Source organism: Mastigoproctus giganteus, chromosome 10 (assembly GCF_048544385.1).
Source record: "Mastigoproctus giganteus isolate SK-2022 chromosome 10, ASM4854438v1, whole genome shotgun sequence".
Classification (NCBI taxonomy): Eukaryota; Metazoa; Arthropoda; class Arachnida; order Uropygi; family Thelyphonidae; genus Mastigoproctus; species Mastigoproctus giganteus.
In genome coordinates this window covers 131,154,672-131,169,256 of record NC_143584.1, presented here as the reverse complement: position 1 = coordinate 131,169,256, position 14,585 = coordinate 131,154,672, and the positions used below count along the sequence as shown (strand labels likewise).

Sequence of the window (14,585 nt, the reverse complement as noted above, 5' to 3'; positions counted from 1 at the left end):
CTTCTCATTTTACCCATCCAGTCACTCTAAATGTTCGTCTAGTTCAACCTTAAATTTATTTAAGCTATAAACTTCCACAACAACAACAAATGGAAGTCTGTTCAGCAATCAACTACCTGCTGGCTAAAGGCAAACTTCTACACATCTATTCTAAAACAGTCTTTCAAATTGAATCTATATCCCCTCAGGTTCATAATCTGAGCAAATGGAAGAATCCCATCAGCATTGAGCCTGCTCAAACCATTCAAGGCCTTATAATGATAGGAAACATGGTGAAAGTACAGAAAAGAGAAAAATTCTTAGTTCACTGCACTGAAATTTAGTAGAATAATAAAACAGCAAAAATCGTTCTAAAAACCAGTGGCTGCTTTTAGTATTAGTAGTGGCAAATGATGCAAAAAAAAAACGAAGCTAATAAAGCATAAGCAGGGGGAAAAAAAAAATATATATATATATATCATGCATCCATACTCTCTAAGTTTATTCCTTGAATCTAGTTCTTCCTTGAATTTATTAAGACCATCCACTTCCACAACAACAGATGGAAGTTTGTTCCAACAATCAACCACCTGCTGGCCAAAGGCAAACTTGCACACATCCTGCGACCATCCTACCTCAACTTCAGTTTATGCCCATTCATGTATGTAGTTTCAGAAAGAGGAAAAATGCTAGCAAACATTTGGTTTATTCGAGCACTTAAAAACCTCATCAGAGAACCTCAACGGTACCTAGTCTCCAGGTGCTGCAATTTGAAGAACTAAAACCTTTTTTGGCAAGAGCACCATGTTGTTTGCTTCACTAATCTGGTTGCCCTTCTCTGCACCCATTCTAGCAGATCTACATCATTCCTAAAGTGAGGCCTCCAGACCTGTATATAGTACTCAATATGTGGCCAAACCATGGCATTGTACAAAGGGATAATCACCTCTTTATTCCAGGTAGCAAAGTTTCTGTATATCATTGACAAAATTTCATGAGTTGTTCTGGCAGTCTGTCTGCACTGCTCAGAGAACTTCATATCTGACAGCACAGTTACCCCCAGATCTTTTTCATTTTACACTACTCTGAGTGTAGTACTACACAGTAGATAAGTTACACTGGGATTACCTACCTATATGCAGTACCACATGCATTTGTCAATGTTAAACTTCAACTGCCATTTCTCAGTCATTGCTGTAACTTATATAAATCTTAATACTGTCATTAACCACTCTGCCAACCTTTGTAACATCTGCAAACTTAGTCATTCAGTGTGATATATCTTCATAATTATCATTAATAAATATTGAAAAAAACAATGAGCCTAGTACCGAGCCCCGGGGAACTCCACTAATAACATTAGTCCATGAAGAACAGCGCATATTGATAACCACTCTCTGCCTTTTCCAACTCAACCATCCTGTTATCCATAGCAATAATTGGTCCTTAATGCCATGCTGTTCCAGTTTGTATAGCAGCCTATTATGTGCAACAGTATCAAAAGATTTCCTGAAATTCAAGTATATGATATCAAAATTATGTTTTGCACCCAGTTTCTTGGTTGCATAATATCCAATGAGAATGGCCAGACAAGACCATCCCTTAACAAATCCATGCTGTGACTTCAGTATAATTGATGCCTCCATAGCCAGGTGGGCAGGAGCGACAGTGTGCAGCAGACACCTCTTGATTAGACTGGGGTTCGAGCCTGTGACCACCAAATACGGAGGATGTGGAAAGATCAGGGAGTGACCACCGCATATCTCCGGAGCAATATGGCCTTAGTTGCTAATGATCCTAAAAAACCAAATAACAACAACAACAACAGCAGCAGTATAATTGCATTCCTTTCCAAATGGTCCTGCATTATTTCTTTAACCAATGACTCCATTATTTTCCTGGGAACAGACATTAAACAAACAGCTCTGTAATTCAGGAGAGGTACAGTCTTTCTGGACTGAACCTCTCCTGAATTCAAGAATGTTTTCATAATTGTGGCTAATAATTTGCTTACCTATTTTTCTGCTGTTGTTGTTGTTGTTGTTTATTTGGTTTTTAGGAGCATTAGCAACTAAGGCCATATTGCTCCGGGATATGCGGTGGTCATTCTCTGACCTTTCCGCATCCTCCGTATTTGGTGGTGACGGGCTCGAACCCCGGTCTAATCAAGAAGCGTGTGTTACGCACTGCTGCTCCTTCCCACCTGGCTACGGAGGCGCCCTATTTTGCTGCCTTCCTTAACATAATTGGATAGATACCATCCACTCTAGACACTTTTTTATGATTAGCTTCAACAATTTCACTTCCACTTTCCTTTCAGTTATCACAAAATCATTTAGATCCCTGTTAGAGTTTGATAAACTTCAGGCATCCCCTTCCTTAAACAATTCCTCCTGTGTGAAGGTAGATGCAAAATAGTATTCGTGTCAGCAATCTGAGCAGGGTCATCAACAGTTAACCTACTGACTTTAAGTCACCCAATGTGATTCACCCCTTCCTTCTGCTGTTAATACAAATACAGAAGTGTTTGCTGCTGTTTTTTGCATTCTTTGGAAGAGACTTCTCACAATCTGCCTTAGCTTGCTTTACTTGATTACAGACTAATTTATATACACCATTTGCTTCTGTATCACCTGATAACTTATAACCATACCACACATTTTTTTTTTTTCTGCGACAAGTCTCATCAGTTCATGTGACATCCATTTTGGTCAAAGCTTTGCATTAGGTCTAAGCCTTGCAAATTGCATTCAAAATCTGGAAAATTAAAATCCCCCATTATAAGACATTCTGATTTATTCTTGGTTCACTCTATTCCTCTGTATAGTTGTTTTGGTATACTCATCACAGTCATTAGGCCTATGGCAACCTCCTACTATCATTTGTTTTCCCAGGCCTGACACTGTCCATTTATTTCCTTCTTCCATGTTGACCCACAGCAAACCTTGAAATCTCCGGTACCTTGCTTTCTAGGCTGCTGCACATTCCAATAGAAGCAGTGCAAGAATTACTTTCACCTCTGCCTGCGGTTCTAGTTAATCTATTAGTCTGTCTATTCCCCCCAAGCTAGCAATTTTCTGACCCAACTAACACTGCCTCGATACATCAGCAAATATTCTTGCACCCCTTATATTTAAGTGTATCCCATCCCTGTAGAAGCAGTCTCTCCTGTTAACAAGCACAGCCCATGCTGAGAAAAAAATTCTATTCCATGAGCCTTGTGCATTCTCTCCAGGGCTGAACTGATTGACAGGGGTCTCAACATGTACTCCCTCCTATCATGTCTGGGCAGAACTGCAGACACTTTCAACTTAAATCCTAACTCATGACTTTTCCCAACATTGCCTTTGTACTTGTTAAGTAATTCCTCAGATCTACTTATAATATCATTAGTGTCAATGTGTACAACAATATCACTTATGTGCCCTTAAAAGATGATATATCTCTATTTTTGCCCCTGGCAGACACCCTGGTTAGAACCAGGGTGTCTGCCAGGGGCAAAAATAGAGATACCACCTATCCTTCTTGCACTGCATATTTCCCTTCACCGACAATAACTACTTCCTGTGGGACTAGTGCATTCTGCCTGTTCACACCAAAACACTCTTACAAAAGCTCTATGAATAATAAGTTGTAATTTACAAAATCTCTAGCTAAATTAAAAATAAGCTAATGAGTGTGACTAAGACTATTAAACTCTTTGTGAATCAATTTAATATGTTAATTACAGAAGAGAGTAAAAATTTCTGAACTGTTTGCATTTTTATAATCTACTAAATATATTAAATTGAATTACTACTATTTGTTTATTCCAATAATTACATAACATCCGTGAATTATGTATTTCAATTTTTAATAAAATCTAGGTTTGTTATTTGGTTTTTAGGAGCATTAGCAACTAAGGTCATATTGTTCCGGGGATATGAGGTGGTCATTCCCTGACCTTTCTGCATCCTTCGTATTCGGTGGTCACGGGCTTGAATCACAGTGTAATCAAGAAGCGTGTGCTACGCACTGCTGCTCCTGCCCACCTGGATAAAATCCAGGAGAAAATAAGTCATGTACATTACAAGTTGAGTGAATATTAAATTAAGCAGCAAGTGTGATGAAATGAAAACCATGTCATTATATTGATTAACTGCAGAATTCAACAATTATTAATTACCTGGTAATAAATTAATTAGTTATTCACTTTTGACTTTATTAATCCCAGAAAAAAAAAAAAGAAGACAACTAAATAATGACATGAATTTATGATTTATTTATTTTTTCATTCAAATTTATTCTTGTTTTATTCAAGACTACACCCTTGACCCCATAACAGCAGATAAAAGAAAAAGAAAAAAGTATGATAACAATAAAAGATCCCCCCCCCCCAAATGCCTTGAGCACCTCGGGAATCATAACAGTTCATGAATAATTCTACATGATTCTATGAACATAACAGCTCACAGAATCATAGATAATATTAATAGTTACTTGGGTAACTCACTGGGTAGAAAAATAATAAGCACATATAACAGTAAATGTAAAAATAAAATACATCAATACGATTAAATCATATAACAAATTATGATTTTATTTTATACAGTACTTTATTTTTAAGGAAATATTTTATTTTAATTTTTACATTTACATATTAATTTTTTTAACTATAACATTAAACTACTGAGTTTAATTTACAATTAAGTTGTTCAAGCTATGCTCTGTACTTGAAGAGTCACTCTTGCAGGTAATCATAGTACTGAAGGATCATTTCTGTGAACCAGATGCAAAAAATCTGATCTAAAATTAAAACTTGGTGCATTTCCAGAAAAAATTGGATCACTGAGAAAACAGACTGATGTCCTGAAGCAGATTAAAACTGGGGCCCTTGGCAGTTTTACCACTAGACTCAACTGTCTAGTGATATTCCAGCAGAGGCACTCCTGAATCCTGTCCCAGACATTAATCATCAAGAGTAGACTGATTTGGTTCAAGAGGAGGTAATTTTATTAGGGAATACAATTATGAGAGAAAATAGGAATTTATGCTTTCATAAAGATAGAGAAAACAGAACAAGAATATGTCTGCCTGTTGTAGAAATGGATGATCTAACTAACCAGTTGTCAGTTCTCAAGGGGACTAATGGGACATCAGTTATACAATGTGGGTACTAATGATATTAAATGCAAACAAACTAAATACCTGGTTGAAATGTACAGAACCATGCTGAAAAAATGTCTTAAGTTAAGGTAAAATGTAATTATGTCTGAAACCCTGTTCAGGCATAACAGGAGTAATTTTATGATCAAACCGTGTTTATTAACTCCAAACTTCAGGAACCCTGAAAGTCTTTGCGGGCATATTTTTATTTTATCAGTGAGGCCCATCCTAGTTGGGTAGAAGGATTTTGCAGAGCTGCATCATAAGTGAACAGAGGAAGTGCAAAGAAGTGCTGATGTCATTGAAGGAACTATAAGAGTTCAAGGAAACTGGTAGTAGCAGGAGAACAGGAGAGCTATAGATTTTTTTAACCTATATCACTAACCATGCATCAGATTAGTGGTATGATTCAAATTCACATTTGCACTTTCCTTGAGGGTTTGAATTAGAAGCTTCCAGAGGTCAAGGGTGAATTGTGGTCTCAAAGAACCATAGATGATCACTCATCAGTGAATTATATGAAAGGGCATAAAAGAAACAATGCATAACAGGCTAGCGATGATGCAACATTCTTCATTAATTATAAGGGATGTATAAAAAGGGAAGCAATATTAAAAATTTGCTGTCAATAAAATGGATAAATCATTACTAGAATCTACAGTCTGATGTAATGGGATTAACTGAAACTTGGTGTCACTCTGCTACAGGGAATGATGAGTTTATTTTGGAACAAAATATATACAGGGCAAGTCAGAATTAAACTTAACAATGCATAATTTGGGAATCTGATAATAATTTTAAATACTTTTTTTTTTTTTTTTTTTTATTACATAGCTGAATTACATGTTTGACTTCTATTTTAAAGAAAAACTCATTTAAGATATTCAAAATCTCCTCCAGCATGCATACATGCTTAAGCAACATCTTTCTTTAGCACTCCTACATGCAATAGTGCACCATTAATTTGGAATTCTGCATGTTTCCTGCTGTTCTGCCAAACACAGATCCTCCAATGTTTTAGATGTTTGAGCATACATCTTATCTTTCAGGTACTCCCATGCGAAAAAAAAAAAAAAAAAAAAAAAAGAAAGCAAGGGACTGAGATCTGGAAGATGTTGGAAGGTATTAAAAAAAAAGCATTCCTCTGTGACCCATCCACTGTTCATAAAATTCCATGTCCAGAAAGTCATGGGCAGCGGCATGAACATGTGGAGGTGTTGCATTCTATTGAAGAAACACCATATCTGAAAACATGCTTCTGATATTAGGTACTGTACTGCACAATTCCTTAACATTACAAGATAACACTTCCCAATAACAGTGACACTGACTCTATAAAGTCTGATAATCGGACTAGTGGAGATTCCCATCCACACAGTTATCCCTGGCAGGATAACATCTTTCTGCAAGGAGAGATGAGAATTTTCACTGATCCGGTAATCTTTATTCCAGTAGGTTTATTTTAAATTTTTTATTTTCATTCTGTATTCTACCAGTGGTACATTTTCAACATCCTGCATGTGACTGTGTGATATTGAAACATTGGCTGCCACTATTATTTGTTGTGTTATGCGTTTATCTACACTGTCAATGGGTTGGCACCGAATGAGTTTTGAATCAAATGAGATGCAAGTGGTATATTTGTTCCAGTCAACTTTAGTATCCATTTCTTACCTATTTCTATTTTCTTCGACTATCAATTTCAGATGTAGTTATCACTCAGATCTGACAACCTATAGGGTAATGATCACTGCTGAAAGATTCATCCAACACTAACCAATCAGTGCTTTTAAAGAATAGAGAGGAGCAGATGGAAAGGTCAATAACAGAGGTTGCACTCCTTAGGAAAGTGAGTATGTATAGAAGAAACAGCATTAAGAATAGTAAGATTGCACTTGTCAAGAATCACTTTGAGTATTTTTCCTTTGCTTGTCCATTTGAGGTGATCTACAAAGTGGGTAGTGCTCATTTAAATTGCCTAGCTGATAGAATGGGAGTTGGTAGCTGCACAATAAGATCATCTAAGTCTGCTTCAGCATATGTGATTTGATTGGAGATATATACAGACAAGGGTAAATGTGATAGTGAGTGCAATGCACATAATAACTGCTTCTAAGAAAGTACCACAAGGTATATGTTGGGTAATCTAGATTCCACTAAAATGGCAACACCTCCATGAACTGTGTTTGTTTAATCTTTATCTCCTCTGTGAAGGGTGTCATTTTTTACTGATGGACACCCTTCAAACAGTGAAATAGTTGGCCCCAGCAGCTCTTTTATCATCATTTCACCCCCACCCCCAGTGGTAACACATTAAAACACTATCGGTCCTATTGGTGAGCACTGTCTGTTCACCCAGGCAACTGCCACTGCCTGTTGGCTCATAGTGGGTGTTCAGTTCATGTAAGTCATTAATGTTGTACATAAACTGCAACCATTATCGATCCACTGCAGGATGAAAGCCTCCTCAACAATTCATGTTGAGAGAAATGGACCATAATCTGCCATGCTAGTCTAGTGCTGGTTGGCAGATCGCCCATATTTAGCAGTCAGCAGCATAAATCCCAGTCTACTCAAAGAGCGTGTGCTACTGCACGTTTGCTCCTGACCACTCGGCTACATGTTGCACATAGCCCTACAATTCATGGCAGGAAATGGTCCATTATTTAGATTTAGATGGGAAAGGAACTCACTGGGTGGCAGCGATCAGTGTACTAATGTGGAATTTAATTAAAAACATAACAACTGTCAAGGATAAAGGAAAAGGCTTTTGTTTTCATAAGGGGGACTACAGTGGTCTCAGACAGTTTTTAAATTCTATGCAGTGGGATCAACTCATGATGTTACCAACAGCAAATTCTAAATAACAAGCATATAGGGAAGTAATCAAAGAAGTTACTAGGCTTTTCATACCAACAAAGAAATACTGCTTGAGGCTTAGAGATAAATAGATATTGGATGAACTACTGGAACACTTGGTAGGGAAGAAAAGTGCATGGCATGCATAAAATTATCAGGTGATTCAGAAAACTGTGGTGGATATAAATTAGTCTGTAATCAAGTCACAAAGGAGGTTAGGAAAGCTAAGGCAGATTTTGAGAAGTCAGTGCCGAAGAATGCCAAGAAAAGCAGCAAAGACTTCTATGTTTATATTAAGAGCAGAAGAAAGGGGTGGAATCACATAGGGCCACTTGATGTCAATGGGTTAACTGTTGATGACTCTTCTCAGGTTGCTGACACAATGAATATGTATTTTTCATCTACGTTCATACAAGAGGAATTTTTTAGGGACGGGGATGCCAGAAGTTTATGAAACTCCAACAGGAAGATAAATGACTTTATGATAACTGTAAGGAAAGTGGAAGAGAAATTGATGAAGCTGAATTGAAGGTAAATATAAAAAAGGCACCTGGGGCAAATGGGATCTATCCAATCATATTAAGAGAGGCAGCAAGGGAGGTGAGTAAACTCTTAGCCATAATTATGAAAGCATTCTTGGATTTAGGGGAAGTCCATATCGATTCGAGATGTGCAAATGTATTCCCAATTCATAACAGGGGATCAAAAGGTGACGTGAGTAATTACAGACCTGTCTGCTTAATATCTGTTCTAGGGAAAATAATGGAGTCACTGGTTAAAGAAGTAATGCAGGACCATTCTGGACAGGAATGCAATTATACTGAAGTCACAACATGGATTTTTTAAGGGGGGTGTCTTGTCTAACCAATTTGATAGGTTACTATGGTGCAGTGACCAAGGAACTGGATGTAAAAAAATAATTTTGATATTATATACTTGGATTTCAGGAAGGCTTTTGATATTGTTGCACAAAAATGACTGCTGTATAAACTGAATCAATGTGGCATTAAGGGCAAGTTACTGCTATAGATAAAGGGATGGTTAAGTGGAAGAAGATAGAGAGTGGTTATAAATGGGCACTGCTCTTCAAAGGCCCATGTTATCAGTGGAGCTCCCAGTGTTCAGTGCTCAACGCAATGTTGTTTTCAGTATTTATTAATGACACTGATGAAGGTATGTAGCACTTCATGTCAAAGTTTGCAGATGATACAAAGGTTGGCTGGGACAATAATGACAGTATGCTACTGCAACAAGATACAGAAAAATTAGGTTGATGGATTGAAAAATGGCAGTTAAAAGTTTAACACTGACAAATGCAAGATACTGCACATGGGTAGCAGTAATCTCAGAGTAACTTTTCAACTGTGGAACTACACTCAGGCAGGGATGGCTCGTTGATAGGTACTGCAGAACTGCAGCACCACCAGCTTTTTAAATCTAAAAATACAGTTAACAGAGTTATATGAAATTTTGTGAAGAATTCAATGCAATGCAATGAATATTTTTATTAACAGGTTCCGAGAATATAGTATGCTCATCCTCTATTTCCAATAATCATTTCAATAATAAACGAATAAAAACACAAAATCGTTTTCAACATTGAAGTTTAACCGTAGGTGGAACTGTGCACTCCACAGTTCCACATTTTGGCCCCAGTGGTTGAGTCAATGCCTAGTTGGCAGGTTGCCAATACGCATTTTTTAGGTGATAAAATAAATCAAAAGAACGGCGAAGCGAGCAGTGCTGATTTGAACAGTGCACCAAACTTGAATGAAAAAGTTATTAATTTATTTTCAACAAATAAAAACCAAAGAATGGATTTTATTTTTAAATAAAATTTCAAGATTACCCAAGTCTAATGGTAAGTGTCCAGTTAATATTTTGTAGTATTTTTAACTTGCTTATTATTATTACCATCTATGTCTACACGTCTTAAAACCAAGGCAATTTAATGTAACTTTAAGAAGGTAGTAGAAAATGAAAAAGACCTGGGATAATTGTTTGATATGAAATTCTCTGAGCAGTACAGACATGCTGCCAGAACAGCTCATGGGGTTTTGTCAATGATATACAGAAACATTACTAGCAGGGATAATCACCTCCTTAACCATGGCATTGTACAAGGCCATGGTTAGGCGTCATCAGAGCAGCAATCTTCAGGGCAGAATGCGCTGTTTCCACAGGAGCTAGTTATTGTCAGTGACTCAATTGTTAGGGAAACAGGAAATATATTGTGCAAAAAGAATAGGTGGAATAGGATGAAAAAATAATTTGAAAGTATCTCAATTCTGCAGACACTTTCAAATGTCTGCAATTCTGTCCAGACACAACAAGAGGGAGTATATGATGAGAGGCTTGTCAATCAATTCAGCCTTGGAGAGATTGTGCAAGGCTCATGAGGTAGAATGAGATTGTTCTCATGAGATTTTTCTCAGTGTGATCTGTGCTTATTAACAGAAAATATTGCTTCTGCAGGGATGGAATACACTTAATTAGAAAGGGCGCAAGAATATTTGCTGATGCCAATGAGGCAATGTTAGGTGGGTCGGAAAACTGCTACCTTGGGGGATTCACACACTAATAGATTAACAGTGGCCGCAGCACAGGTGGAAATGATTCTTGCACTGCTTCAATTGGAATGAGCAGCAGCCTGGAAAGCAATTTTCCAGGGATTTCAGGAACTGATGGGAGTCATGAAACAAGTAAATACATGGAATGTGTTAGAGTAATTAAGATTAAGAACAGGTAATTGTTTACTTGCATGTACACTGATGCTAGGAGTAAAATAAATAAATTTGATGAATTTGAAATGCTGGTCAAGACATCAAAGGCAGATATTGTTGGCATATCAGAGACGTGGTGTCACACAGATATAAGGAATGCAGAACTAGAATTTGGGGAGTACAATGTGTACAGAAAGGATAGGAAGGATGGAGGGGTTATGCTGTTAGATAACAAACATAAAATTTAAGGAAGTGTATCCAGTTGATATAAGTGGACAGTGCAGTGCAGAGTCAGTAAGGTGTGACATAAACACTGGGAAAGCAAAAATGAGGGTAGAAGTTTGTTATAGGTCTAAAGACTCTAATGAGTACAATGAACAATTATACACAGAAATAGAGTGGGCCAGTAAACTAGAGTGTCTTATAATGGGGGATTTTAACTTCCCAGATATTGACTGGAACTTGTGGGTTGGTCACTCGCACACTAGCAAGGCTTTTGTGGATTTTTTGGATGATGGTTTACTACAGCAGCATGCTACTGGAAACCAGAGGGAATAACACTCTTGATATGATTATTAGTAGTGATTATTCATGCATTAAGAATTTACAGATAAATAGGTGGCAGTGATCACATTTGTGGGATTTACTTAAAGATGTAACTACCATCAGGGGAAAGGGAAAGGTTTTCGCTTTTGTAAAGGTGACTACAGTGGTCTCAGAGATTTTTTAAATTCTACACAGTGGGACCAATTTGTGATGTTACCAACAGCAAATTCTAAATGGGAAGCATTCAAGGAAGTAATCTTGGAAGCTACTAGGCTTTTTGTTCCTACTAAGAAATACTGTTCTAGGTTTAGGCCCAAATGGATGTCAGATGAACTAATCAGACTCGTGGCAGAGAATAAAAATGCATGGGAGGCATATAAATTACCAGGTGACACTGAAGCCTATAGGAGATATAAGCTAGTCTATAATAAAGTCACAAAGGAGATTAGGCAAGTGAAGGCAGGTTATCAGAAACCTTTGGCAAAGGATGCAAAGAAAAACAGCAAAGACTTCTTTACTTATATAAAAAGAAGTGGATGAATCAGATTGGTCCAATTGATATCAGTGGTTTGACTGTAGATAATCATTCTCAGATAGCTGCTGAACTAAATGACAATTTTGCATCTACATTCACACATGAGGAGTTATTCAAGGAGGAGAGGGCCAGATGTTTATCAAACTCTAACAGGGAGATAAATGATTTTGTAATAATTGAGAGCAAAGTGGAGGAAAAATTGTTAAAGTTAAACATAAGAAAAGCAACTGGAGTGGGTGGTATCTATCCAGTTATATTACAGGATGTAGTAAAGGAATTAAGCAAACCCTTAGCCATAATTATGGACTCAGGGGAAGTCCTCATGGACTTGAGATATGCAAATATATCTCCAATTCATAAAGGGGGATCTAAGGGTGAAATGAGTAATTACAGACCTGTTAGTTTGACTTCTGTTCCAGGTAAAATAAAGGAGTCAATGGTTAAAGAATTATTGCAATATCATCTAAACAACACTGCAGTAATAATTCAGACACAGCATAGGTTTGTTAAGGGGAAGTCTTGCCTGATTGGATACTATGATGTGGTCACAAAGGAATTGGATGCAAAAAATAATTTTGATATCATATACTTGGATTTCAGGAAAGCTTTTGATACTGTTGCACACGGAACACTGCTGTACAAATTGGAGCAGTACGACATTAAGGGCAAGTTACTACAATGGATAAAAGGATGGTTGAGTGGGAGAGACAGAGAGTGGTAATCAATGGACACTGCTCTTTCTGGACTAATGTTATTAGTGGTGTCCCCTAGGGTTCAGTGTTGGGCCCATTGTTGTTTTTTATTTATCAATGATGTTGATGAAGGTATATCAATCTTAATATCAAAGTTTGCAGATGATACAAAGGTTGGCAGGGTTTTTCATAACATGCTGCTGCTGCAACAGGACTTTGAGAAGTTGGGCAGATAGGCTGAGAAGCAGAAGTTTAAGACTGACAAATGCAAATTACTGCATATGGGCAGCAGTAACCCCAGAGAAATGTGCCAACTGGGTGGTGTTACACTCAGGGTAGTGGAGAATGAAAGAGACCTGGGGGTAATTTTGCTGTGAGACATGAAGTTTTCTGAGCAGTGGAGACAGGCTTCTAGAGTAAGTCATCGGGTCTTGTCAATGATATACAGGCATTTTGTGAGCAGGTGTGATTATGTGTAATAAGAAGGTGATTATTGCCTTGTATAAGGCAATGGTCAGGCCACACCTTGAATACTGCATACAGCTCTGGGAGTCAAATTTTTGGAAGGATGTAGAGTTGCTAGAATACAGAGAAGGGCAACAAGACTGGTGAGGGGAATAAAGGGGTGCTCATACAAAGAAAGGCTTAAGTTCTGCAAATTGCAGCATCTGGAGAGTAGGCACCTGCGAGGTGATCTGAACACAGGTGTGATCAGATTTGATCTCAATCTGATCAGATCAGATGATTGTGTGATCTGATCTCAATCTGTTCAAGGTTCCCCTTGAACGGATTGAGCAGGCTGAATACTGATGGGATTTTTCCTCTTGCTCAGATTACAAACCAGAGGGGGGCATGAACTGAAATTGAGGAAAGACAGTTGTCGAACAGATGTGTGGAAATTTGCCTTTAGCAAGCGGGTAGTTGATTGCTGGAACAAACTTCCATCTGTTGTTGTGGAAGTTGATAGTTAAATAAATTCAAGGCAGAACTAGACAAAAATTTGGAATGAATGGATGGGTGAAATGAGGTTTTTTTTTTTTTTGACTGATGCTGCATAAGCTTGTTTTTTTGCATCATATGCCTCTACTAATGCTAATTGTATACAGGTCCTAAGGCCTCACTTTAGGGAGGAAGTAGATCTACTGGAACGGGTGCAGAGAAGGGCAACCTGATTGGTGAAGGGAACAAAAGGCTGCTCTTACCTAGAAAGGCTTTGTTCTGCAAACTGCAGCTTCTGGAGACTAGGCACCTGCAGGGTGATCTGATTGAGTTGTTTAAGGCCTGGAATGGAATGCGTAAACTGAAAGTTTACGCATTCCATTCCATATCCCAAACCTTTTGATCATGTCACATACATAAAATGGTTTAATATAACTTTAATAATATATAACATTGATATGAAGTTAATATTAAAAATAATAATTAGAAATATCATCATGAATGAAACCTGGTTGAAGAGTATGCACAGAATTCAGTATCCTGCGGGGAAACAGATTACTTGTTTTGCTACTCATTAAAACTAAACCAGAAAATATTTACACAGAAATACTTCAGTAAGGGCAGATGACAAACAACACATCAGATGTTTTAAAATCTATAAATAAGGATGTTTTGTAATGTAAATTATAACTTACATTTTCATAGATTTCTCCCACTTTTTTTTCATTCAATAATTCATTTGGATAACCAATATAAGTATGCATTGCTTGTGCCTGAAATATATATAAAATATTAGGAATGATTACATGTAAAATGCTATAAAATTTGTAGCACTCTGTAAAAGTGTGAAGAATTATGTTTGCAAAGGAAATTTTACCTACCTATACACACGCAATATCATTTAATATTGTTAATAATAAATTTTAATTGCTTTAATTAATTAAAAATTTTAATTATTTAAGTTAAATCAATATTAATTAATCAAATTTATATTAATATATTATTATTAATTAAATTTGAATTAATAAGATATAATTCATACTGCCGTACAAATATAAAATTATTTTCCATAAATTATTTAATATAAAGTATAAATAAATAAATACCTAAATTATATCTATAAATATTTCTAAAAAATAAATTACATCTGTTCCAAATAAGAGAACT

At 36.8% G+C, this 14,585-nt stretch overlaps 1 protein-coding gene across 3 annotated transcripts in view; it reads right to left on the bottom strand.

Moving 5' to 3' along the window:
* LOC150079288 (neprilysin-2-like) overlaps positions 1-14,585 on the bottom strand; it is a 527,224-nt gene that overhangs the window by 149,787 nt on the left and 362,852 nt on the right. For all 3 annotated transcript variants that reach the window (XM_090383670.1, XM_090383669.1, XM_090383671.1), the window contains exon 12: positions 14,114-14,191. In XM_090383670.1, the coding sequence (XP_090239796.1) occupies positions 14,114-14,191 (78 nt within the window). The remainder of the gene's footprint in view (positions 1-14,113; positions 14,192-14,585) is intronic.